The 27,988-nt window shown below is 34.3% G+C and overlaps 2 protein-coding genes across 6 annotated transcripts; one reads left to right on the top strand and one right to left on the bottom strand.

Annotated features, from left to right (window-relative positions):
* Positions 1–294: 294 nt before the first annotated feature.
* Positions 295–14,686, top strand: LOC107951494 (histone-lysine N-methyltransferase ASHH2). Of its 3 annotated transcripts, none has more exons than XM_041091341.1 (19): positions 295–464; positions 614–668; positions 849–4,602; positions 4,796–5,000; positions 6,068–6,237; positions 6,359–6,438; positions 7,407–7,538; positions 7,669–7,785; positions 8,546–8,638; positions 9,137–9,214; positions 9,648–9,704; positions 10,528–11,305; positions 11,384–11,439; positions 11,654–11,733; positions 11,833–11,915; positions 12,019–12,098; positions 12,968–13,047; positions 13,140–13,185; positions 13,302–14,686. In XM_041091341.1, the coding sequence occupies exons 3-19, from the start codon at positions 903–905 to the stop codon at positions 14,457–14,459; spliced, it is 6,993 nt and encodes a 2,330-aa protein (XP_040947275.1). In that variant the 5' UTR covers positions 295–464; positions 614–668; positions 849–902; the 3' UTR covers positions 14,460–14,686. The 3 variants fall into 3 exon arrangements, 2 of the variants coding, with proteins under 2 accessions (XP_040947275.1, XP_040947274.1); XR_005912147.1 differs by having other exon boundaries at positions 309–464; positions 4,784–5,000; positions 12,948–13,047; positions 13,302–13,474; XM_041091340.1 differs by having other exon boundaries at positions 311–464; positions 4,784–5,000.
* A 2,121-nt stretch (positions 14,687–16,807) lies between these two features.
* On the bottom strand, positions 16,808–19,846 carry LOC107951496 (uncharacterized). Of its 3 annotated transcripts, none has more exons than XM_041091330.1 (5): positions 19,612–19,846; positions 18,306–19,263; positions 17,876–18,101; positions 17,508–17,590; positions 16,808–17,150 (listed from the first exon to the last, which is right to left on the bottom strand). In XM_041091330.1, exons 2-5 carry the CDS (start codon positions 19,134–19,136, stop codon positions 17,070–17,072), a joined length of 1,221 nt encoding a protein of 406 aa, XP_040947264.1. In that variant the 5' UTR covers positions 19,137–19,263; positions 19,612–19,846; the 3' UTR covers positions 16,808–17,069. The 3 variants fall into 3 exon arrangements, with proteins under 3 accessions (XP_040947264.1, XP_040947260.1, XP_040947267.1); XM_041091326.1 differs by having other exon boundaries at positions 18,306–19,230; XM_041091333.1 differs by having other exon boundaries at positions 18,306–19,224.
* Positions 19,847–27,988: the final 8,142 nt, after the last annotated feature.

Here is a 27,988-nt window from a genome sequence, read left to right as displayed (position 1 = left end):
GTAGTAAATAAAATATCAAAATTTGTACTTTGATCACCAAACCTTTATTAATATTCTTATTCACACCCAAAAAGAAAAAAAAAATCGTCTGAACACATTTTCCAACAAAAACAGATATATACTCAGAAAAAAAAAACAAAAAAAATTCTAATAGGAAATGGCAACAACACCCATGAAAAATACACGTGTCAAATGTGAGAGCGTAAAGTATCGGTGTCCTAATCAAACTCGGCTTACAAATTAAAGAAGGAAAGGTCAAAATTGATATTTTAGTATCTCATCTTCCTTTCCTTCTTTCTTTTTTTTTCCCTTTTTTTTTCTTCTAAAATTTTTCTCTCTCATATTCCTTTCTCCCAAACAGGTTTATAAAAAAATTATTCTTTTTTTTAAATAAAAATAAAAAGATATAAAAACGACCTTTTTCTTCCTTCTTCAACGGCCTCGTTCCTCTTCTCTCTAACAAAGTATTATTTCTCTTTTTACTTTTTTTGTTGAATTTAATTTTTTCTTCGTGGTTAATTATTTCAATGCATTATCCTTTTATTATTATTATTTTTTGGGATATATGCATTAGTGTTTAGATTCTGAGATGAAGGGTTTTTCGATTGTGCAGAGAAAGGGATTCTAGGGTTTTCTCCGAGGTTCTTCTCAGAGAGAGCTTTGATAAGGTAATGTTTTTATTTGTTATTTTTTTATTAAGGTTTTATTGGGAACGATATGATTAAAAGGGAGCTAGGGATTCGTTGGCGGTGAATTTGAGGTTGCATTGTATTGGTGAAGGGGATGTGCTTGATTTTGATTGTTGGGTCAAACTTTTTTTTTCTCCTTTCTTTTCACTTCTTATGTAGGTTTGGAGTAATGAGTTTGCAGCATTGTTGATAATTTGTTTGGAAACAACTGAGATGGGTTCGTGTGGGAATATGACTTTTGTAAACGAACCTTCGCGTGAAGTTGCTGCTGCTGCTGCTGCCGAGCAACATTTGTGCTCTGAGTCAATGGGGAAACTTGTCTCTGAGCAACGGGATTGCGTTGTGATTGATTCTAATGGGGATTGTGCTAGTGAACCGGGTGAAGATGAAAACAGTGTTTGCAAAAGGTCTGGGGATATTGATTGCAAAGTTGGAATAAAGGGTGAGGCCCAAATTGTTGGTTCTGGTATGAAGGGCTTGATGGGTGGTGAATGTTGTGAAAACTCAGTTTGTTTGAAGAAAAATGGTGGTGAAATTGCTGATGCTTCTTGTTCAAAAGCATTGGTGGGTGATATGTGCGGTGATAGTGTGGTTTGTTTGGAAAATAATCAGGGTGAACTTATGGGTGATTCTGGTTTGAAGGAATTGATGGGCAATGCGAATGATGATACTGTGGTTTGTTTGAAAGATCAGGGTGAAAGTATGAATGATTCTGATTCAAAGGAATTGACAGATGATAGGTGCAGGGATTGTATAGTTTACTCAATTGAAAATCAAGGTGAAAAAGTGGATGGTTCTTTTCCACTTGACTTGAGGAGTGATACATATCGTGATAGTACAGTTTGCTCCATTGGAAATCTGGGTGAGAATGTAGATGGTGCTGGCTCGAAGGAATTGATGGGTGATATATGCGGTGATGCTATAGTTTGTTTAAATGGTAATCAAGGTGAAAATCCAGATTGCTCTGGGCCAGAGGAATTAATGGGTTATGTTGATAATACAGGTTATTCAAATGAAATTCAGTGTGAAAATGTAGATTCTTGTTTGAATGAACTGAAGGGTGATAGGATCGGTGATCATGGGGTTGGTTTGAATGAAAATCAGGATGATGTTGACATTCATGATTCAGTAACTGATGTGTGCTTGGAAAAAAGTGGATCTTCTGGAGAGGATGGTACAAATGCTACTAAAGGATCACTAGGCTTGTCTCAGGACAAAAACAGTGCATCTTTGAGCAGTGGCATGGAGATTTCTACTAACTGTAAAGATCAGATGAAGGGTGACAATGAAAATGTGGTTGGTTTGATGTTAAAAGAATGTATGGGCAATAACCAAGGTAGGATTTGTTTGACTGAGAATATGGGTATAGATGGTCATCTCGACTCAGAAAATAATGTTTCACGGGATGGGGAAATGCCAATAGAACTGAACACAATTTCTACTTCACCTAGAAGTTCTGTTAAACTGGATAAGCAGGATGACGATGAGAGGGTCAATGGTTCCATTCTTCAAAGGATTGTGGAATATGGGGAAAAGAAGTTTGAAGAGAAAAACGATGCAGTAGAGAGGAAAGGGACTGACGTTCTGAACCAAATATTGCTTTCAGAGAACTTTAAATGGCCCTTTGAGTTAATAGACGCAACTGGTGAACACAAGAGTAAGGATGGTACGAGTACCTATTGTTCCTCTTCAGAAGTAGCTATGGAAGAAAAACAAGAGGTTTTAACTGAGGTTGAGGCTAATATTTGCAACCAAATGTCATTTATTCAGGGTAGTCACTTGGCTTCAACATCAATAGGCATTGGTGATTGCAGGAGTGATTGTCCCCGACAAATTGACCTGAAGGATGGTAAGGCTATCGTGGGTCCTTCTCTAGATGGGGAAAGTGGTGCTTCACCCATGATAGAATCTGAAACGTGTGGCAAGATATCTACTTCATGTTGTGTTGAGACAATTTCCAACTTACAACAAACAGGTGATTCAGTGGGTAGTTGTGACGGGCATAACCAGAAAGATGATCCCAGTAGCAGTGGTCTCTCATTGGAAAGTTTTACTAAACCTGTGGAAACTAAAAGTAATGATGATTTATGCATTGAGTTGCTAGCTTCAAGGAGATTATCTGACACACGGAAGAATGCACAAACTGTTGGTAATGATATTAGTGATTCATCAGGAGATGGTGTTACAGAGGTTTCTGAGGGGAGGACTGATTTTCTTGCATATACAAAGGCTGAGACTTCCTGTGAAATAATAATAAATGCCAAAGGAAAGGCCTGCAACTCGAACAGGGATTCTTTTGAGCAAGGTGCAAACTGTCTTTGTGATAAATCAACTTCTTTGTCATGTCAGCCCGTTGATGTTGTTGACAATGGTTTGTCTGGTAGGCTGGATCCACAAGATCTTTTGGCAAAGGATGTGTGTGCTGCAATTAGTTCTAGCAGTTCAATTGACTGTTCTGGACAAAGAGAAAATGAAGGGAAGGATATCGTCAAGGCTGATTGTGTTTTAGAAACTAAAAATTGTCCAACCACATCTTCCTCTTCTCGAAAGGGCAGACAGAAAAGTAAATCAAGCCGAAAGACTCCTGCCAAAAGGGGTACTAGGAACTGCAGTAGCACGAAGCTGCGTCGCCCACACGGAAGTATTGAATTCCTTTTCAAAGCTACAAGAAGGAAGAGAAGCTGTTCATCAAAACCAGCTCGTTCTTCCATTTGGGGATTGCTCAGTAACATTGCCAAATTTATTGAGCCATGTCCTGATCCTTCATGTAATGGAGTGCAGAATCGAAAACCTTCTAAAGCTAGGGGTGGCCGAGGAAGTGGGAAACGAAGCAAAAACCGAGCTGGTCAAAACAGAAAAGAATCAAGTGGGCTAAGTAACACTTTAACCAGTTGCCTGCGTCTGAAGATTAAAGTGGGCAAGGAAGTTGCTCCAAGTAATGTGAATACTTTGGTTGCAGAAGTGGTTGGTCCATCAGTTCTTATTGGTACTTCCTTTAGTAATTATGGGAAGGAAACCGATTTACAATATCCAACAGTAGCAAATATTGTTGAAGATAAAGTAGAAGCGGGTAGTGAAATGCAGTTTCAGTCCAAGGAGGATCAAGAAATGGTGAAAACATGCTCTGATGTTTTTCTTACGGAAGTAAAACTAGCAAATAAGGCTGTCAGGTGTTCTGAAAATCTTGAGAGGATGTCTGAAGATGCTACAGATAGTTCCCTTATAAGTCAGTCTGATGCAGTTGCTGAAGCATCTCAAGAAGCAATAGAGAACAAGTGTATGGACCCTGGAACTTCACCAGATTCAGAAGTAATCAATACAATTCCTGATGCACAAATTGGGTTAACACACCAAGAAGAGTCGCTTGATACTGTTTTGAATACTTCTGGGGCTTTAGCTTCTCCTAGAGGTGCTAAGACTAGCAAGGGTAGCAATAGGGGAAAGAAGGATAATCATAGATCTCCTGGTGCAGCCAGCACTAGGAAAGCTAAATCATCTAAGAGTCGCCGAAGTAGAGAAAAAACAACAGGTAATGGACTTGTCTCCAGCGAGGCTCTTACTTCATCCTCTGCTGCAAATTCTTCAAGAGAGAATTGGATTGGAGTCCCCAAAGAGGCAACAGAAATGGAAAATAGTATGGATATTAACGATTGTTGCAGTCCTGATGTTCCAGATACAAAGAACACTAAGCATTTCTCTTCCTCTAAGAGCAAGCGTAATCAACTTTCGAAAAGTTCAAGATCTCATGGAGCGAACAAGGGAAAGTCCAGAGTCTCTGATTCTGTCAAGAGCAGGAAAGGAAATGGTTCTAAGCGGAGGGGAGATGAGTCGAAGTCAGTAAGTAAGAGCAAAGTAAAGGAGAAATGCTCTAATGAGGAGATTGTAGCCAGAGGAGGAAAGAGCCCAGTAACAGGTACTGGAACTTTAAGGATTTGTGTTAACTATTTCTTCCCTCCTCCTCTGTTCTTCTCATCTTATTGTTATAATTAATCTCTAATAATTTTCACATATCAGTTGTCATTCTTCTTCCTTTCCATTGGGATAAATTGATTCGGAATAGAAGTTGGAGACTGTTTTAACTATTTTTGCAATAGTTGGTGCTGCAGGAAATCAGATTTCAGATGATAATGAGCACTTAAATACTGGAAACAGTATTGAATCTGCAAACATGGTTAATGTTGGCTTGGTACCAGATGGTGTCATGGAGCAGCATACACAGCCTGATAATGCTTGGGTGCGTTGCGATGATTGTCATAAATGGCGGCGAATACCAGTTTCACTTGTAAAGTCAATTGATGAGGCATACCATTGGTATCTATCATTTCATACACCTCTTTATTATCTTAGAATGCAATTTATGTGAAAATTTTATCAAATGCTGGTGGTTCCATTTTTGTTTTGTTAGCTCTTAAATGTTTGAGAACAGTCAACCACTTGTCCAAGCACATCACAAATTTGATTTAGGAAGGATTGCTTGAATAGTCAGTTAATTTATGCTTTTCTCAGCCTGATTCTGGTATGATGATATCTATGCAATTTGGACTTGAATGTCGCTTCCATCCAGGTTCTGAATAGATTTTGGGGGCTGTGTTGCTTCCACAGTTGTGAATTTATGGAAATTGCCTGACCACCTTAATTTCTTTCACAGAAGATTCTAATTGTTGCGTGTTACTGCTTATATGTAAGACAAAAGACAGAAAAGTCACATTTTAATTGAGCTAAATCAGGATGGTTTTAGCATATATGGCTGATGCATTATTATTATTTTTGAAGTAAAAGGAAATATATGAACAATTACTGTGCATGGTTTTGAGATCTGGTCTCTATTCAATTCAGAATTTACTTTGAGCCATTTTATTGGGAAGAAATTGCCGTCTCACTGGATTTTTCACTTCCTTTTAAGATTTTAATTGTGGAATCTGTATGAGAAGGATGCTGTTTATCCTATCTCTGTTAAGTCCACTTTTTATCCATGGAAGTCTTCTTTATGATTTCAGGATTCCTTAGCTTTCAGGAGAGATGTGCAAGACTTACTGACCTCTATTGCTAATTGTTTGTTGTGTTTCTCTTGAGCCTGAGGTGATACGTTATCAACTTGTGGAAACTTAATTGTTCTTCTAATGATTGCAGTCTTCATAGACCATGGCATCTTACTATCTGATTGAATGTTTTATCTTCTGATTAGGCTTGTGTTGCATAATATGTTCTCCATTCCAAGTGTGTTCGCATTTTGTATCTTTTCATAAGCTTAGATACATACAAAACGTAATCTCTTTACTTTCCTCAAGTTTTTAAGACATTGGTGACTTTTGTCTTGTTGTACCGAGTAAAGCAGTCTGATGTCTTAGAATATTTCTATTTTGTCATTTACTTGGAAGGGTCTGTGGGGACAACGTGGATAAAGCATTTGCTGATTGTTCAATCCCACAAGAGAAGTCCAATGCAGATATTAATGCTGAGTTGGGCATATCTGATGCTGAGGAAGATGGTTGTGATGGTTTCAATTATAAGGAATTGGACAAGGGATTTGAAACTAAACGTATGACAGGTATAATGTTTTCTATTGATAGCCAAACTGCATGAATGAATTGTAGATAGATGCTGTTTTAGTATAATGATTATTTTCCTTTTTGATCATCCTTTCATACTCACTTTCCAATTTATTGCAGTGTCGCCACCTTCACATTTTTGGCGTATTGATAGTAACCAATTTTTGCACCGTGGCCGGAAAACTCAAACCATTGATGAGGTCCAACTCTGAGCCTAATTTGATTCCGTTATATGTTTACATACTACTGAGTCTGCAGTTGGATTTTTCATTTTGTCAGTATATTCATTCCATTTTGTTGTGATGCTAATAATGATCGGAGGGGCTTCCTCTAATAACTCAATGTGAAAATATAGGTATTACTGTAAGATGCAACATTTCAGTCTTAAGTTCTAACATATGGATGGTGCCTCTAAAGATTATTAACCAACATCAGTTAGGGGATCTGTTAGTCATGGTTCAAAGTAAATGCTACAAACAGGGAGATAATAGAAAAAATACATCTTGCTTGGTTATCAAAGGCAGTATGACTTTATCTTGGAGGGGAAGCTTATAAATCTTTTTAGGTCTTTTGATTCTTATTTATTTCCACCTTTTCCTTCCTATAGATTTTATGCTGACATAGTGATTCATGTGATAATACAATGTAGTTTTTATTTTTTGAAACTACATTAAAGTATCACATGAGCTCACTACGTTAGCATAAGAACTAATGGATGGGATCCTGTATTGCTTCTTACTTTAAGGGGAGGGGAGGGGAGGGGAGGGGGTTGTGGCGGGAAGTATTTCCTATGTTTTAACTACTTCATCACCTTCTTCACTTATTCTTGTTTAATGTCTAGGGCTCTAGGTCTAGGCTACACTACTAAGGTTAGATTTTTGAATTACTTAATCTCCACAAGTAAGGCCTTGGTGTTAGAATTTGATCCCATGTCTTGGATAAATAACTTTATAAGTTAAGCTCTCTAACTCCTCTCTTTCCTTGTTTTAATTTTCTTTCAGTGCATCACAAATATTGGCATATAATATAAACTTTAACTGAATTGGAGAAAAGAACAACTTTTCTCTCTGATCCATACTTTCATTGTCAGATTGATACTTTTGTGGCTATATTGTTTGCTTTTGTGTTTCTTTTTCTGTAATTAACATTTCAGTTAAATTTTAAGCAGATAATGGTTTGCCAGTGCAAACGACCTCCAGACGGTAAGCTTGGTTGTGGGGATGAATGCCTAAATCGGATGTTGAATATTGAATGTGTTCAAGGAACTTGTCCTTGCGGGGACCTCTGTTCAAATCAGCAGGTTCTTCACTGTTTTTAGTAGATGACAATATACAATCTTTTTGCAGTATATATTTGGTTGTCTTTGTTTCTAACTTCTAAGAAGACTTCTTTTTAAGAGTATTATTTTCTTCCAAACCTCTATTTTGCAGTTCCAGAATCGCAAATATGCGATGATGAAGTGGGACAGATTTGGTAAGAAAGGTTTTGGGCTGAGGATGCTAGAGAATATATCTGCTGGTCATTTCCTTATTGAATACGTTGGAGAGGTAAACCCATGATTTTGTTTTATAGTACTTTTATGCTTGTTGATCTTGACAGACTTGTTGAACTTATAGTCAAATTCAAGTTATGGCTTTTTTATATTTCATTTTTGTAATTGTTTAAGTAGATGTTACCTTTAAGTAAACCACATCCATAATGAACACTGTAGTTGAGGCTTCCACCCCTTACTAGACTTTTAGGTAAAAGCACCTAATGTATTGTCAAATGGATTTGCTGAGTAAGCATGCTTAAGGCATTGTTCTGCCGTGTCATGGGTAAGCTTCATTATCTAGTTTATATAATCTATGCACTGTCTGATGCAGTAAAGTGCAGTAAAGTCTGTTTCTTTTCAACTTTCTTCAATGGGAAGTAAGGATTCATATCCTAGCGGAAGGACAAAGTTCAGTGTATCTAGTTATTATTATGATCTCTCAATTATTGTGTCATATGATATCATGTTGACTGTGGGTTTTTTGTGCAAACCATTTTCCAAATCCGATAGCAAGTTAACCAATTCCTGTTGTACTCAACTGAAACTTTCTCTTATTTTTTATGTATTCAAAAGCTACATTTTTTGTTGTACAAGAAAGAAAGTCATAATTGTTGAAGGCCTGTTGTTGTCTGATCCATAATTCACGCATGAAATAATTCTGATTGTCCAGGTACTTGGAGTAGAGTGGGGATGTATATTATGCTGACTTTACTTTTGTAGTCACTATATATATGTATAATTATGGGTGGCATTTGAATTATTTGGTTCATCAGGTGCTTGATATGCAAGCTTATGAGGCTCGGCAAAAGGAGTATGCTTCTAGGGGTCAGAGGCATTTCTATTTCATGACATTGAATGGCAGTGAGGTTTGGATGATATCCTTTTCCATTCATATTTTACAAACATAATATGACCATCAACTTGCATACAACACTGATAGTAAGAAGACAGTAGCAAGTGAAGAAAGTTTAACCATCTCCTGCCTGTATTTGGTATTGTTAATTTGATTATTAAACGCTTAGGACATGTATGTGTACATAGCTAGAAACATAGTTTTGTGAACTTATTTGAAAAGTAGCTTTTATTTATTCTTCATGATAAACCCTTTTATCACTTAAAGTACTCTCGAGAAACAGAGGATGCTTCCTTGCAGCTTTAGCCTTGCCTTTTAAAATTAATGCTTTATATGCCGTTGCAGCCCCATGTTTGCTCATAATTGTAATTATCCATTTGTCCTGAATGATATTTTCCTTAGTTTTCTCAGTTTATTTTGTTTATCAATAAAATCTACTATGTTGTATATTTTTTTGGTCAATTTATTACTTCGATAGTTTGGTCTCAAGGATAGTTTTCCCTTCTTCCAGGTAATAGATGCGTATGTAAAAGGAAATCTGGGGCGCTTCATTAACCATAGCTGTGATCCCAATTGTCGTACTGAAAAGGTGATTTTCCACCTCCTTTTATAATGCGAGGATATCTCCACTATATGGAACCTTTAAAAGCTAGATTGATAAATTTATTTTGGGGATTTCTGTTACGAACTTTTCTTTTGGAATTTGATTTGCCAAATCTACTAGTATGACAGTCATCTTTGCCTTTTTAAGCTTTGTTCATGAACTGACCATGGCTTTAAACTATTTTTTTATATTAATAATATATCAATATGTTAAGTCAGACTTAGATTATAAGGGTGTAATAAAATTAGCTTCTTGTTTTGCCTTTCTCCCTTGGTGACCTCTGTACCTTTCTCTGTCTTTGGGGTTTGTCTCTGTATATCGTTTGGTCAATCATATTTTGATGTTTTCCTTGTTTATGTTTCCTGAATATAAATATGGCTAACCTTTTTTCCTTTGTCTTTATCTTTCTCATGAGCAGTGGATGGTGAATGGTGAAATTTGTATTGGACTGTTTGCATTGAGAGATATAAAAAAGGTAAGTTTGCAGAGTATGTTATTGATGCCAAGCATAATATGGGATATTGCATTTACTTTTCTTTTTTCCGGATTGCATTTACTTTTCTTTTTTCTGGTTTGGCTCATACATACAACTTGAATTTCACATAACTGATCTACCGAATTCCTTTAAGTTGAGATAGTTGAGATTTTGAGCTCCTATTCCAAGTTGCTTGCTCAAGTCTTAAAAGTTTGAACTTTTTTCTTTTTCCAAACATAAACCCCAAAAATTTAGTTTGTTCAGCGTGACTCCTAAGTTCCCAACAAGCCCTGTTAGTAGATTTCTGCCATATATTAGCTGGTTAGCCTTTTATTGAGGCTAATGACTAATTCCTGCTACCATGTTGAGTGGCTAGCAGAATAAAAAGATTAATGATAAAATGCCTATTCTAGAGGAACTTCCTCATAATAAGACAAAATACTTAATTAGCGAGTTGAGAAACATTAAGTTGATCAGTAACTTCATAGTAGCCACGCATGATTCATGAATCCCCAGTGTCAGAAAATTTAATGCAGTTGCTGTCCTTTCTGCTGAAGATTTAAATAAACCAAAAAACAGAGGGGAAAACCTCAATAGTCAAGATAATAGCTTAAGGCTAAACTGGAGCAAGCAGAATCTGATGTTTAGGCAGAGAATATTTGGAGGGTATAGGGTACATGGACTGAACTTGAAGAAATTGTTATGGCATTTCACAGATACATACGCATATATACACGTGTGTGTATATGTCTGTGTCTTGTCTTTCTGTTGCATGAGAAGTCATCTTCGTATATATGTGTGACGAGCTTGGTATATTTGTTAGGGTGAAGAGGTTACATTTGACTACAACTATGTGAGGGTATTTGGAGCTGCTGCAAAAAAATGTCACTGTGGTTCACCTCATTGTCGGGGTTATATAGGTGGTGATCCACTTAGTGCTGAAGTCATTGTTCATGATGATTCAGATGAAGAATCTCCTGAACCGACGATGCTTGAAGATGGTGAAACCTGGACTGGTTTTAAATATGTTATATCTAGATCAAGTTCCTCTGATGGTGCAGCAATGCAATCTGTGGAGAGTGTAATAACTGATGGTGTACTGAAGCCTGAGAATATGCCAGAAGCTGAGGACTCTGTGAACCGTTCTGCTTCTGCCACATCAGAATTGAAGACAGTTGAAACTGAAGATTTGAAGGGAAATCTCCAATTAGTCATTCAGCCAGAAGAAGTTTTGCCTGTGACAATTGCCAGTGAATCTGTTCAGCCAGATGGTACTGAGGAACAGAAGGCTATGAACAAAACCTCATGTTCCATTCAGAAATTAGATGCTTCTCAAGATATGTCAGATAATAGATTATCTTCTGATGTTATTGATGCTAATAAGAAGTCAAAGTCTGATGCTGCAGAAGACAAACAGGTTTCTGCAAAATCACACCCCCTGATGAAGACTTCTCGTTCATCCAGTTCTATTAAGAAGGGGAAGATTAGTAGTAATTCTCTGAGTGGAAATAAGGTTCAGACAACATCCAACAAGTTTCAAGTATCAACTGTCAAGCCCAGAAAATTCTCGGAAAATTCTAGTACTTGCCGTTTTGAAGCAGGTTAAGAAACCTCTTATCTTTAGAATGAGATGTTTGTAAATTTTCATTTTACTGATACATACAATTGGATTCTTGCAGTGGAGGAGAAACTTAATGAGTTGCTGGATTCTGAGGGGGGAATAACAAAACGAAAGGTTAGTGGTTAAGTTTTTAAATTAGCATTTTTTCTTTTCCTTTTCTTTTATCATTTTTACTAGCTTGCTCTCTGCTTTGGCATCTCTTCTAGTCATTCTAAGATGATACTTATTTTAATAAGGAAATTATGTGGATTTTCTTGTATTGCATCATGCTTCTTTATTTCTGAATTTTATACCTGATAATTTCATTGGACATTTTGATTTCTGACAGGATGCTTCTAAAGGCTACTTGAAGCTTCTGCTTCTCACAGCTACTTCCGGTGATAGTGGCAGTGGTGAAGCAATTCAAAGGTCAATTTAGTCTCTCTTATTTTAGATACCTTAATAACATCATACTTTGTGCACCACTATGTAAGTTTCCAGCCTGATTCTAGCTTTCTCCTTGTGCAGCAATCGAGAGCTTTCAATGATTCTTGATGCACTTTTAAAAACAAAATCCGGACATGTGCTGACTGATATAATTAACAAGAATGGTATTCTTTCCTAACTTTTGCCGCACGGCATCCAATTATGGGTACTTCGCTGCAGTTGTGTCTCTGTTGGCCTGCAAATAATGGCTGTTGCTTTGGTTTTCAGGTTTGCAGATGCTACACAACATAATGAAGAAATACAGAAAGGACTTTAAAAAGATACCTATTCTTCGGAAGCTTCTAAAGGTGCGGTGTGGAAACTGTGGTGTTGCATTATTATTTTGTGGTGATTATATAATGATATTTGTGAATATGCTATGCATGCCATTTCTAGTATTGCTTCTTGGAATTTAAGGTGCATCATAGTATTTGAATTGAATGGTAGTAAAAAGGATGTACTCCCCTTTCCTAATTTCAGGGAAAAAAATATCGAGGAAAGCATTCATTATCATGGGTTAAGTGCTTTCCTTTAATGGTTATTTTCAACAGTAGTATTTGCATTTTACCGCTGAATGAAATGGCCTCAATGCTTAAGTAGTTTGCTTTGAAAGGAAAAACAGTTTGGCAGCATACGATTCACCTGTAATTCTAAATTAAATGATGATCTGCTGCTGTGCCTGGTTAAGTCTGTGATAGTGCAGACAGATCATGTTTTTAGTTTTCCACACCTCTTTTGCATAATTGTCTTTTTTTGATAATCTTCACCTTCATTTGAAGTACAAGGATATTTACTTAAGCAGCTCTTTTAGGACACAGTAAATGGTGCATCCCAAGGGTAAGGTTCCTTTATGTAGGAGGAAAATTTAAATAAAAAAAAAAAGAAAAAAAAAGAGCAATATGGATGCCTTTTGCCTAGTCTGCCACTACCGTGGCAGAAAATTTCGCATAAGATTCATTTAGTATATCTGTGCATTTGTGTGCGTGTAAGGATGGTTTATCTGAATATCTCACTTTTTTGGACAATACAAAAAGCTTGCAGTTAGGTCCACTGAATTGTCATTCTTAAGCTGGTAACCCAGAAGTTTCAAGCTAATAGTGTCATGCGAACTTGAAATTAAATAACAAAATTCTGTGGAAAATATGACAAGACTACAGTTTGCAACTTACTTCTGCAGGTTTTAGAGTATTTGGCAGGCCGGGGAATTCTTACACAGGAGCATATTAATGGAGGTCCTCACTGTGCTGGAAGGGAGAGGTTAGAGAATATAACTGAGTTTTGTTTTGATTGAACATGCTTTTCTGTCTTTTCTGTATCTTTACATGAAAGCCATGCTTTCTGATGCACAGCTTTAGGGAGTCGATTCTGTCATTCACAGAGCATGATGACAAACAGGTATTGACCGACAAACATTCTCTTTTATTGTTTGTTAGTATAGCTTCTGTAATCTATGGACTAGTCTTCTTTCCTTGGATGTATTTCAGATCTAATTGTTCATACCTGTCTTACAGGTCCATCAAATAGCCCGAAATTTTCGAGATAAGTGGATTCGAAAACCTGTTAGAAAGCTTGGCTACAGGGACAAGGATGAGAGCAGGATGGAGTTTTTTAGGGGTTTGGACTGTAACAGGGTTTCAGCATCTCACAATCATTGGCGTGACCAGGCCATACGATCTACTGAAGCAATTAATTGCATCATGCAATCTGTGGTTGGATCAACTTCAGCAGATACTTCCACCCGAGAGGGTGGTTCCTCATCATCAGTTTGTGTTTCCCAAACCAACGGTACCAGAATTCGCAAGCGGAAAAGCCGCTGGGATCAGCCAGCGGATACAGATAAAATTGATTCTCAGTCACCAAAGAAACTTGCATGTAGCTCGTTATCTGCTTTAGGTCAAGCAACACCAGATCAGATAGAGAAGATGAACAGTGGGGATAACAAATGCCAAGACAGTTTTTCCAAAGGTGAAGCTATTAACATTGAGAATGGAAACCAAAGCTTTCAGCAGGATGCTCCACCAGGGTTCTCATCTCCTCTCAATGCATCTTTGGTGTCGTCTACTTTATCATCAACTGCTACAGGTTTCCCTACACCTAAAGTTGGCCAGTTGAAGTGCCCTGATGTGGTTCTTGCTCATCCACAGAAGAGATTCATTTCACGTTTGCCTGTTTCATACGGAATCCCACTGCCCATTTTGCAGCAGACCGGATTACCAGAAGGTGAAAGTCTAGAAAGTTGGGCAATAGCCCCTGGCATTCCTTTCCACCCGTTTCCACCCTTACCTCCATGTCCCCCCGATAAGAAACACACTCAACCAGTTTCTGCTGCTCTCTCCACCGGAATTAATACTGACTCAAAAGAAGGGCTACAGGAGAGCCGTCGACCTTCCACTAGTTGTCCTGATGAGAGCGTTGCAAGCACAGCTGGTGGAAACCACCCAGATTCAGACATTCCAGGTACTGACATCCAACAGACATTGAAAAGAACGAGAGAATCCTCATATGATTTGGGTAGGAAGTACTTTAGACAACAGAAACGAAAAGGATCGCCATGGGATAAATCTGAAAGCTTGGGAAACAACCATACAGGCGAGATATGCTGCATAGATGTAGGAAATATAAACAATGAGCCCCGGAATTCATATTACTCGGATGATATAAACCAGTAGAACTGGAAAGGTCCCAAAGATCTTTTTATCTGGAATCAGTGCCCATCCAAATCAACATTATTGATTTATAGAAAAATTTTCTGAGAACTGGATTTTCTTTCATTTCATACATTTGATGTATTTTCCCTCAATTCTTTGTTTCCTGGGTTTAAGTTCCAGTGGAAATGTGTAACATTATTCGATTACCAACTTGTGAAGGTAATTAATCTCAGGTTCTTTGTGATTAATGGTGTTTGCCTTCTTGGAGGTGGCATTTTGTGTTCATCTTATTATGTTTTGGCTTGTCAAGAAAGGGTATGGTGTTTGCCAGCTTAGTTTTGCATTCACTATCCATCAGCAGCATTGGACAATCTGTTTCTATATGGCATTGCTTGAATGATCGGTGGATCATTTCATCAAGCTTCGCATTTTCCTCCCCTACTGTTTCAATTGATATTAAATTTATAATAGTTTTAAATGTAATGCAACCAAAAACCCATTCCTAGTAACAATTTAAATCTTGCCTTTGATCCCAATTTGGATTAGGGGACAGTGTTATTGTACTGCTGGAAGTTATTTCTAATGTCTAAATTCTAAATATATTTAATTTTATAAATGTTTTTTTATTTAATCTATAAAAATGATATAAAATATTTTGTAAAATTTCAAATTAAATCAACTCTTTTTTCAAAAAAATTGTGATTGAAAACATACTAAATAAAATTCAGCACATGGCGAAGTCAAATATTTATGAGTGGAAATCAGGGCAGAGAAAAACCCAACCCTATTTGCAATTTTGCATTCTACTCAAATCTATTTACATTTGGAGAGTTGATAGAATGCAGACAAATTACATTCATAAATAGATTAATTCAGTTGAATTAATAATTGTACAATCAATTGCATAATTCATTCAATTAGATTCAGGAAAATATGCATGCATATAATGTGGATATTCTGGTACATAAAACGATTCAATTACATCATTGAATGTGTGGTTGTTATGTAATTCATTTGATTATATTTATATAATTAATGATTGTATGATTAATAGTAAAATTCATTCAATTACATTTATACACCAATTTCATTAGATCAATGATTATATTTTATTTGATTACATACATAATTAGATAAATGTAAATGCACGAAATGTTATAAAACTGGTATAGAAATAATTCAATTAGATCATTGAATGTACGACTAATTATGATTCATTAGTTTAAGTTCGAATAATTAATGATTGTATGATTATTAGTAGAAGTGGCAAACAGTCAAGTTTAGGTGAATTCAAGCCGGGTTATTTCAGGTTTGGATCTTTTTTTGTTCAGGTTATTTTGAGTTTGATCTCGAGTCCAAGTTTATTTTATATTTGATGTAATAATATATCTATACAATGTAAATGTTTATATCTCAGTCGATGTTTTCAAAATTAGACTAGATCAACCAATCAAATCAATTGGACTGACAATCAACTGGTACACCAATTCAAAACAAGGTAAAAATTGATTGATCGTGAATTGGTATAGATCAATTGAAAAATAATTATTTTGTTTTTTTTATAATTTTTAATAATTCATAATAATTGTTAAAAGAAATTAATTTCGATATAAATTATTAGTTTATTATAATTAAGTAAATTATTATTGTAATGAAATAATTTTATTCAAATTAACATTTGTTATTGTTACTTGTTAGCATAAAAATTATAAATGAATTAATTTATTATATAAAATCAAGTGTGTTAAATAATTTTATTTTAAAATAAAAAGTATTACAAGTTAATTATGTTAGTTTTTTTTCATTATAGATTGTTATTATATATGTTTTTTTTATATAATAACTAAAATTGTATAGAACTTTTTCTCAACTCTTAAATAAGAGAATAACACGTTTCAATACACTCGAATCCATAATAACAATATCAATATTATTCGAACTAATACTCAATAAGCTAACCATGTTATATTTTTAAAATAATGAAATAGATTTAACTTAATTTTTAAGAGTTTAAAAAGAGGTAAATAGGACTCTGACTTAATTTAGATTCCGACATACTTAGCATTTGATGTATATTTAATGATTCAAAAACTCATTTTCCAACGTAAAAAAGGAAAGTTTAAGATGTGGTAACTAGTTGAGTCTTGAGTTGACATTTCAATGACCTAAATTATTTTCATTAGTGCAATGGCTGAGATGATTTTAGATCACAGGATCGCACCACACTGTAGAGGTTGTGACAGGCAAATGTCAAATCACTACACATCTCTGTGGTTAGGTCCAAATTTTCAATTCCCTCTTTGACCAAGTCAGCTATCAAAACTAGGCAACTGTGTACTACATCATATATTATAATAATAATAAAAATATTGAAATTCAATTAATTCAGACATTAAAGGAAACTAGTATGCAACAACAATGGTCAGTTGTGGTAGCACAGACAGACTAGCCACATGTAATAAGCGTCGGTTTCAAAAGCACCATGATTTACAAAGTTGCACCAAACACAAAAACTTACTTTAATAAGCCTGAATGCCATACCATTCATTAATTATCAAAATCCTCACCAGTATGCATGCCTGCCCAATGCTACAGCTGCTTCCATCCTTTGCTTTATAATATTGATTCAGTTCAGATATTTCTCTGCTCAGTCAAAGCTTTCAAATACGACCGGTCCGTCCATGGTTTAAATGCACCTTCATGAGCCGTATTCTGACAAAATACTCGTAAAAGCTTAACTTCGTACATAATAAGCTGCTTAGGAAACTACAAGCTATTGAAATGCACAAAAATGCCTCTCATTGTTTACGTCATTAGAGTTTCATTATTCATATACAAACTATAAAAACAGCTTTTTGCCTTATATAAGCATTATATCTTCTATTATTTCAGCATCATTACATTTGAATCTACTAGCTAACCTCATTCAAGTTGTTTACTAAGCCAGTTTGTCCCATTCACTGAATGGTTATACCTTTAAAACGGGTTGATCGGTAACACAAAAGCCGATGCTTTTCCCTGTTTCAAATATATTAGCATGAGATGATGTACCAATGATAAAACACTCACCTTCAACCAAAAGAAAAATCCACGTAAGAGACATAAAACTTTACGTGTATCAGGCCTGAATTCATCAACTGTCGTTCTTAGATCTGCAAGAGGAACAAAATGGTTGTTAAAGCTAACATTGTTTGAGAATTTCACTTAACTTGTATAATGGCTGAATAAATACTGAAACTAAAGAAGGAAACAATTATCAAGCTCAATATGTTCTGCTTAACCAAAAACTATGGAATCAACGCAAAATCTGGAAGTGCAATAGAATGAAGGACCACTAAAATCACTTGCAAAAACAATATCTTGTTCGTCGGTCTTTTGCTTTCAAGAAACGTTTCTTGTTCAGTAACAATCAATAAACTCGGAGAAACCAAATGTACCTTTGTACCAATCAAGGTATGATTTTCCAACGGTTTTGGTTGAATATGATTTCATTCTTCCATGCCGCAAGTCTTTAACACCCTGCACTGGTTTTCTTTGAGATACATCTCGCCAAAGATTTTGAAACTCCTCTCGGTTATAGGGAGTTTTAAGAAGATCCATAAGCTGCTCCCTGAACTGAGACGGACTAGAACTTCTGATGCCATCTCCACACTCTTCACCAGGCTTTTTTTTTCCAGCAACAAGCACCATGGAACCAGGAAAAAAAGAAGGTAAATGAATCAACAACATACAAAACTTAAGGAACCAAATATACTAGAAATCCCTTTCTTGAACATCCAGATGAGATTAGAGAGTTACAAAGCAAAGATAAAGGAAAATAAGAACAAAAGCAATATAGAGAGTTACAAAGCAAAGATATATATATACCAATGATTGATAGCATTTTGATGGCATAAATGGTGTATAATCTCCTTTGCATAAAGGCATATTATCCAATGTAAATACTTCTACATCAGGACAACTGCCATCATATTTCTGATGTGTACTTTGATGACCTTTTTCATAGCTCGGTTCAGTTTTGGTGCCAGACTTATCAAGTGAAACCAGAAACTGAGTGCAGTGTTCATCTTTAATAGCATAATTCATCATCTTCGATGGTTCTCCACTTGATTTACAAGCAACTGGATCAGCCTCAACTTCCTCTTCTAGTTTGTTTTCATTATCTCCACTTTGTCTTTCCTGGCCAGGAGAATTTCTTAATTTTTTCTTACTCCTTTCATCTCTGATCTCCAAAGGTCTATTCACAGTATCAGGCCTTGCTTTCCTTGAAAAACCACCCAAAATGTCAGAAACCTTAGCCTTTTCTCTTTTCAAATTACTCTTGGAATTTGTCTGCCTATCCACATTCTCAAAGGACTCTTCTTCCTTTCCCTCATACTTAAGTACAAGTGAGACATCAGAACTAAATGGAATTTGGACCGTGTATGATTCCCCATTCTCATCTAGTTTTAAATTCTCCAAAAAACAATTATATTCAGGATTCTTCTCCAGCTCTTCTTCCTCATCATCGTCATCTTTGTCATCGTCACCACCACCACCACCACCACCACCAACATCAGCAGAAGCAGCAGCAGCAACATCATCATCATCATCATCACCATCATCATTGCCGTCAGGATGAAAACCAAACTGCTCAAGATTGTTAAAAAATTGTCCATACTCAGAATCTTCCATGTCAATTTCGTTATACTGATCCATAATTTCCTTTTCAAAATCCTTACGAGTTTAAAAAAAATGCCGGTGTTTTTTCTTCAATAGACTATAAGCCTTGAATCCTTCAACATCTCTGCAACTTCATCATAACATGTAACATTCTTCAGTTTCCCTATAATAATAAAACAAATACATAAAGAATAAAAAAAACCTCTCATTTTTACTCTCAGTTCTCTACCAGTCGATCACATTGTGCATGCAATTACAAAAATAAAAAGCCCGTGCTTTATACTATAGCAACCAAAGAATGAAGATTTTTATTTCCAAACATAAAAAAGAAACCATCTTTCTCCCTTCATAAAACTGCTACGAGTTAATCGAGGCTACTTTTAGTTAAAAGAACCAAAAAGAAAAAGGAAAAATAATGCGAAAACAGAAATCGCACAGTGGCTTGATTATGTTTTGTTAAGCTTTCTCAGGAAATAAACAGAAAAGAGTAAAGCAGTAGAGCAGAGCATACCGGAAAGTCTGGAGTGTTGCTTAGTTTACTGTTGGTGGCTTTTGTTGAGTTGAAGTAACCAACAGCTTAAAACTCGGCGGAAGAGAGACACAAAAACATGGAATTTAAACAGGGAATTGAATGACACTTTGTCTTTCTTTTCTAATTAGAAAAGGCTTGAAACAATTTTAGTTGGCCCATTTAAGTAAGGGAAAAATACTTGGATTTGCTGTTGGCGTCGATTTGTGTATCTTGGCTTACGTAAATTTCGTTCGGTGTGAATTGATTAAGGCGAGCTATAGTAGTAGCGTATCGGGGAGTTGGATTGAATTGAGAGAAAATTTTTATTCAATTAATAACTTTTATTTTATTATATTAATTTAGTTGGATATTCAAGTCGAATATGAAATTATTAAAATTAAATTAAAAAAATAAACATCTCAAATTAAAATATTGTTACATTATAACTAATTTGAAGTAAAAAATTTTAGTATGATAAACTTGATCCTTAATAAAGTCCCCAACTTATTATTTTAGAAAATTTTTAAAATTTTAACTTTCTTTATATATTCTTTAAAAAAATTAAATTTTTTTATAAAATTTTAAAATTATAAATTTTGGAATTTTTATTAATATTTTGAATTTTAAAAATTAGTTTGAATTTTTTTAAAGTTTTTTTTAGAGAGACCAATTTGTTTATTTTTAAAATTGACAGAGATTTACACCAATCTGTTATTTGAATTAAAGTTTAACTCGACTCAAACTCGAAACTTGAATTACTAATTTGAGTTGACTCGAAAAAATTATTAACTCGATTCGATCAACTCAAAATTTAATATTTTCACCCCTAGTCTCCGACACTATTGACTGCTCTTAACTTCTTTTTATTTATTACGATATTTGATAAAAATATTTTGATTATTTACTTGCATTTTTTGAAAATTTTATGTAAACGATCTTGTGATTATAATTAGAGAAAAATATTGGATTAAGTGCAATTATTTTCAAGCATCTAATGTGATCTACTTACCTTATGATTTTGGCCGATTTAATGAGTTTTGTGGCAAATCATGATAAATTAAAAGTTAACTTGTAAAGTTGTATTTGTGGTCTTAATATAAAAGTCTTGTTTAACCTTGAAAGAGGTAATTGATTGAGGGAATTATTTAAGCATACCTTATTTAGAATTGAAAATTCTTTGTACCAAACCAATTGGGGCCATGATTTAGGTGATATTATGAACGTGTGTTGACCCATATTTAAAGATCGGTCTTGTGGAGTAACAAATCTTTGAAGATTTAATCGATTAAGATAAAGTAAATTGAATCTCTTGTCTCATGGAGATTGAATTTGTTGATTTAAAAACTTATCTCAAAGATCTTTGACTTATCCGGAACTTTATGAAGACATTTGTAAAACATTTTTATTAAGCTATTTTAGTGGGATCTTGATTGTAATTAATCTTTATCGTTGCAAGCCTTAAACTCTTATATATATATTGAAGGCTTGTGTGAGTTAAAGGGAGGAGAGTTGAGTACTTAATATGTTTGTTGGGAATTTATTATTGTGAGTGCATTTGTAAGTAAACAAATGAGTTACTTAGTTTACGAACCATATTGTCTGCAGGGAAATTTAGTGGAGAGAGATATAAATTTTAAATATAAAAGTGAGTTTTTTATACCGATGTGATAGGACCTAAATCACTCTTTGTACGAGGTTTAAGATAGTAGATTATCAATCTAGACAATACCTTATGATGTAAGGAAACCAAACTACCTAAACAACTTATTTGTGTTCTTTGCTTTTGTTGTAGTGACACTCCCAGTGAGCACTCCTCGTAGACTGTGCCCATGTTCTAATTTTGCATGAAGTTAATTTCAGGTTTAATCGATCGAATATGTATTATTCATGATTTGTATCTATAATTGTACTAAAAACTCTTTTAAGAAAAATATATGTGGAATTTAAATTTTCAACTATTACAAATGTATCTATACTTATTATAAAATACATAATCAAATTGGTGTCACGAGCTAATAGGGTACCAATTCAGTTGGAAAAAAAGAATAGTATACCCTTTCATGATAATTAATATTATTATGATAGTGCTTTTATCTTTTCATACTTTTATGTAATCTTTAAATAAAATAATTAAAAATCACATATTTAGGGATTGAACATATGTTTAATAAAATTTATTACGTTTTTATCACTCTACTTATAATCATTGCTAAATAAATTGTAAATTATTAACTAAATAAACAACACTCATTATATAGGTGAAAAAGAAAATCTTAAATAAATATTTTAAAAATATGGATATATATTATTAACTTCTTTTTAAAGAAAATAATATTTTATTTTAAGAGATTTTTTAAGGGTGGAAGTTCTTTTTAGAAAATGGATATTTATTTTTTAAAGAGAAGTATTTTTGGTATATCTAATTATTGACAGTGTTGTAAATTAATAGAGTATTTAATGAAATACTAGTAAACTATTTGTATAATGTTTATTTATTAAACTAAATAAGTACGAACAAAAGATTCAAATTCATTTATTAAGTAAATAAATTTAAATAAAGATTGTTCGTTTATGTTTAAAAATAAATTTATTTATTTATTTGTTTGTTTATTTAAATATGATATTTTTTAATAAAAAATAGTTTAATAATATCTTTCTTTCTATTTTCATATTTAAAATTAGATTCTTTATCCAAGATAAATAATATATTTGCAATCATTACACTCTACATGCTTTGCTTTACTAGATTTTTTATGGTATTACAAATGCTTCCCTCAACTAATGTTAGTTTAATTTTGTTGGTTTGTTTATTGAATTTTTTTTGTTTGTTTAGTTTATTCTTTGTGAATATGTTTATTTATTGTTCACGAACATATAGATGAACATTTTGTGAATGTTAACTTAAATGAATTGAATCTAAAAATATCAAATAATAAATAAATCAATGATAACAATATAAATTTATATTTTTAATTTTGTATTTTTAATATATTTATTCTTGACTAATTATCGGATAAAATGTTATTAAATTTGGATTTTTCTTATCAGGAATGAAGTTGGTGTACTGAATCCAAACTCTTACAAAAATGAGCTAAATTGGAACAAAAAACAAAGAGGAGGACTTGATTGAAAGATTGAAGATACAAAGATAACTAGATAAAGATTGAAGGGTTAAAGATTTTTTTAAAAGTGGCTAGATAAAAATTGAAGGATTTTTTATATTGTTACAACTCTGTAATTAGTTTAAATTTGATTTTTAAATTTTAAATTATTTAGTGATAATATTTAGGATTATTTAGTGATAATATTTAGGAAAAATCTAACTAAATTTTAGCAATAGAAGAGTGTATAAATATCTAATGGCTACAGCCAATTAAACACACACTTCGCTTTGGAATCAATAAAATTCCTTATTTTCTTTCCCTTCTTGCATCACTTTTTTTATTATGCTATTTCATTCTTTTTTATTTTTTTACTTTCAACTTTTTGGTTTAATTATATTCCAAGGCCCTTTCCTTTTCCACTTTCCATAATTCCATTTGAATCATTTATTTTCAAGGATGATTCTTTCCATGATTAACTAAACCCTTTTTAGCCTTAGCCTGGTAAACATTTCGACAAAGTAATCATGAGATATAAACCCACACTAAATACTTTGCAATTCAGTATTCGCTATCTCTCCGATATATGAGATAGTGCAAATTTGTCCCTTAAAGTTGATTCGATTTCAATTCGAAAAATGAACGTTGGGTTGGACTCATTTGGCGTACAGTTGGGAAGTTGAGTCGGCGATGCTGTATTTTGGCGTGTTCAATTGGAAAAAGCTAGTTGGATTTCGTCAAGGGAGATAGTGATCAGGAGCTGGGCTTTTTAGATCGCAAGGTTGTCAAAGTCTTAAATTACGGACACGTGCCACATGATTGGAAATTCGACAAGGGTCGATTTACAAGTGATACTGGGATCAACTACGAGAGGAAGAGTTGGCGGTTTAAAGGATCCTCGATTGCTATAACCAGCTTATCGCTTGGAAGGGAAAATCTGTTTTAAGGATCGATTCAAGATTGGAGTACACCGAGGCTAAGGCTAAGCTTAATAATATTCTATTTACCAATTTACTTTATTTACTTAATTTTTTTTTGCAATTTCGAATATGCTTTTATTTTATTTTATTTTACTACACTTTGTATTTTCTTATTTTATTATATTTATTAATTTAAACCCCCCGCTTTTATTTTTATTTTTCAACTTTGCTACACACAAGTCGTGGGCACGACTATGACCGCGACAGCGATTTTGGTTACGGAAAAAGGCAAAAATAGATAGCCAATCCCTGTGGATTCAACTGTACTGCTCTATACTGCTATTACTGTTATTTTGTTGTAGGAATTTATATTTGGTGGTTTTGATGCCATTAAATTTTGGCACTGTTGCCTGGATTGGTGAAAATTTCTAATTTTTATTTGTTTTCTTTATGACCAGGTCAAGATCGGGGACTTTAGCATTTGAATCGAAAATAGAAAAGTTGGCTTGAACACTTCAAAGAGAAGCTATTCAGCGTGGTAAACAACCACAACCCAACTTTGAAGAAGGATCTTACACGAAGATATTTACTTCGAAGATTCAGACGAAATGACAGATCAAACTATACGCCAAATTGCAGCTGCACCAAATGAACAACAACTGCTATGCATAACTTATCCAGCGAGCGAAACATCGTTCGAGTTAAAGTCAGGATTAATAAATTTATTACCTACTTTCCACGATTTGAAAAATGAGAACCCCTATACTCATCTGAAAGAGTTCCACATGGTTTGTCTAAACATGAAACTAGAAGGAGTAACTGAGGATTAAATAAAACTACGAGCTTTTCCTTTTTCATTAGTTGACTCTGCTAGAGAATAGCTATTCTATTTACCTCCGGGATCTGTTAATACTTGGACCGATATGTCTCGATTGTTTCTTGATAAGTTTTTCATAGCAGCTCGAGCAGCCGAATTGAGGAGGAGTATAGTCGAAATACAACAAAAAGAAGTAGAATTACTCTATGAATATTGTGAGCAATACAAGAATTGTGCACAAGTTGCCTACAACATGGTCTTCCTAAATAGTCGCTCTTACAGTATTTCTACGATGGGTTACTTCCAATGGAAATAAAGATGATTTATGTCGCTAGTGGAGGGGCTATTGTAAACATGACTCCCCAAAGAGCTAGATAATGAATTTCGACTATGGTTGCAAATTCTCAACAGTATCGACCACATATGAAACCTATGAAAAGGGTTCATGAGTTAAGTACTCCTTCCATAGTAAATAAGATTGATGAACTTACTAATGTGGTTAGAAATATACTTGCAGGACAGACGAACCCAGCTCGGTTGTGCGAGATTTGTGCTAAGTCTAATCATCCTATCGACTCGTGCCCGATTTTACTTGAGGATACAACTGCACAAGTAGATGCCATTGGGAACTTCCTAGGGCCACCTCAAAAGCGTTACGGTCCATATTCAAACACGTACAATGCAGGGTGAAGGGTTCACCCAAACTTGATCTACGGATCGAATCCTTGATATAATCAACCATATCAACCAAGACCACCTTCACCTCAACAGTATCAACCTCCAAAGTTATCTCTTGAAGCCATAGTAGAGAGGTTGGCCATTAGTAACGAATAGCTCCAACAAGAGTCTGAGGTGCACTTCCAAGAAATTGATCAATAAATAAGTAAGTTAGCACTTACGGCTAGTCGTTTGGAGAATCAAGGAAAATTATCATCTCAAATCGAGCTGAACTTACGTCAGAATGCAAGTGCAGTGACTGTAAAAGATGAAACATAGTCAGAAATAGTACCTGGCACGAGTCGTGACCATCACGTTAAACAAGAAGTCGAACTAGTAGCTCCCATTGAGCCGGCGCCTCATAATACCTCCCCCATACCCTAGAAGGCTCGCCCAAGTTAAAAAGGAACGAGAGGAAAAAAAAATCCTTGAGACATTCCGGAAGTTAGAAATTAATATTCCTTTACTTGGTGCAATTAAATAGGTTCCACACTATGCAAATTTTTTGAAAGAATTGTGCATCGAAAAAAAGAAGCTTTAAGGAAACAAATAGGTGAATGTGGGAGAAAATGTTTCTGCAGTGCTACAAAAGAAAATCTCGTATAACTGTAAGGACCAAAGTATATTTTCTATATCCTGTAAAATAGGTAATATTGACATAAATAAGGTCATGTGTGATTTGGGAGCGTCTATTAATGTAATACCTTTATCTATTTTTAAATTGCTAAACACAAGTCCTTTGAAAGAAACAGGGGTGATTATTCAATTGGCAGACAAGTCATGCGTACATCTAGAAGGGGTGTTGGAAGATGTCCTCGTTAAGGTAAATGAACTAATTTTTCCTGCAGACTTTTACATCATCGATATGGATGACGACTACTCAAAAAATGCTTCTGATATTCTACTCGAGAGACCATTCTTAAGTACCGCACGTACAAAGATTGATATTCGAAGTGAAACCCTCACTATGAAATTCGACAGTGAAGTGGTAAAATTTAATGCTTATGAGGCGATAGGCCAACCCAACACAATGTCGAATATTTCTAGTGTTGATATTATTGAACCACTAATGAAATTTCATTTAGAGAATAATGAAGAGGATGGGCTACAAATTGTACTTTGCAAGAGTTTAGACCTCAATATGATGGGTAAATTGGAGGAGATAATGATGTTCAGAGAACCAATTCATGAAACTGTTGTTCTATTGGAGACTCCATAAGTTCCTAGAAGTCAAGGTAAATATTTTGAACTGTCGTATTCTAAAACTAAACTCTTGCTTTCTATTTTACAGGCTCTAGAACTAGAACTCAAACACTTATCGATAAATTTAAGTATTCCGATAGAAGAAAAGGCAAGCACAAACGAAAAAGATAAAAAACGCTTAAATCCACCAATAATGTAGGAATCTAGGAAATACTTTAAGGACAATAAGAAAAGGTTGAGATCTTTCTACGAGAACTTTCAAGTGCACATAGTAGAAGAATTAATTCTCAAGGAACCAAACGAATAACACTCAGGTCGTCGAGCTAACGACGTTAAACAAAAGCACTTTTTGGAAGGCAACCCACATTTATTTTTTATTTGTATTTAATTAATTTAATTTTGAATTCTAGTTTAATTTTAGAATTAAATAAAATATTGTTTAATTAATTTTTTAGCGTTATATTTCAAGTACACGAACCGCTCGAAGCAATAAAGTCTTTCGACGAAGACACGATCTGACTACTAGAGAATAAGAGGCGCAACCACCTTCTACTGTAAATGAATGACTTCATTGTATTGAAGCTCGCTTGGAAAAAATGGAAGCCAACATCTCAAGCATCTACATACTACAAAGCGGTCTCTCCCACCATCCTTCAACCCATTGAATATACACGGGAAGTACACTTTGCTTCAACTTTTATTATTCTTTTTGTACATTGAAGGCAATGTGGGCTAAGTAGAGGGATCATGCCATACTTTCTTCTTTGCATGTGTTTTGCTAAGAATAATTTTTTTAATTCATTTTGGAGATTAACCTCTAATTTTTATGTTTAGTTTACTTAAATAAGTGGGTGAATCATGAACAACTATTGCTTGCTTGATCATTGAATATTTTGTAGAATTAAAAATGTTATGCTTTAGTCAATATTTTAAAAAAATTGTTGGTTTTTTTTGCCTAATTAAAGTACTCGTTTTAAATAAATTTGCTAATAGCTTCGTTAAGAGTGAAGATTCGAAAATGTGACCAAGTTGAATAACCGGGGTAAGGTGTTAGGGTTGTCATCTCATTTCGCGTCAAACGGTTTGGTGATGAGCCGAAGCTTGTAACACTCTGCTAACCGAGTTGCCTTGAGAAAGGAGAAATAAATAGATTAGGGACATATGAAATTGAGTAATCGAGATGAGGTGTTTGGGTTGTCATCTCACTTCACATTAAAAGACTTGACTACATTTGGAAAAATAATAATAAAATATAAAATATAAAAATAAATAATAAATAAATAAATATAAATAAAAGTATATATTAGGTATGATCGTTTCGCATGTTTGATTAAGCCTAAATTTAGTAAAATAGTTGAACTTGACATACTGTTCGAGATTTTATAAAATGCTTATTGATTGAGTTTAGCAATTGTTTATTTTTGATACACCTCATTGTTTGTAGTATGCTTGACTAGGAAAGAGGGTTTTGATTTTGGAAGGGATTGACAAATTATTTTTAGTGGCTATCATGTTTGAGAACAATCATCAACTAAGTAGGGGAAATTTGATAGTCTATTTATCGGATAAAATACTATTAAATTTGGATTTCTCTTATCAGGAATGAAGTTTGTGTGCTG

This window comes from Gossypium hirsutum, chromosome A02, assembly GCF_007990345.1.
Source record: "Gossypium hirsutum isolate 1008001.06 chromosome A02, Gossypium_hirsutum_v2.1, whole genome shotgun sequence".
Taxonomy (NCBI): domain Eukaryota; kingdom Viridiplantae; phylum Streptophyta; class Magnoliopsida; order Malvales; family Malvaceae; genus Gossypium; species Gossypium hirsutum.
Note: the sequence above shows the minus strand (reverse complement) of the source record. Positions and strands in the feature narration are given on the sequence as shown.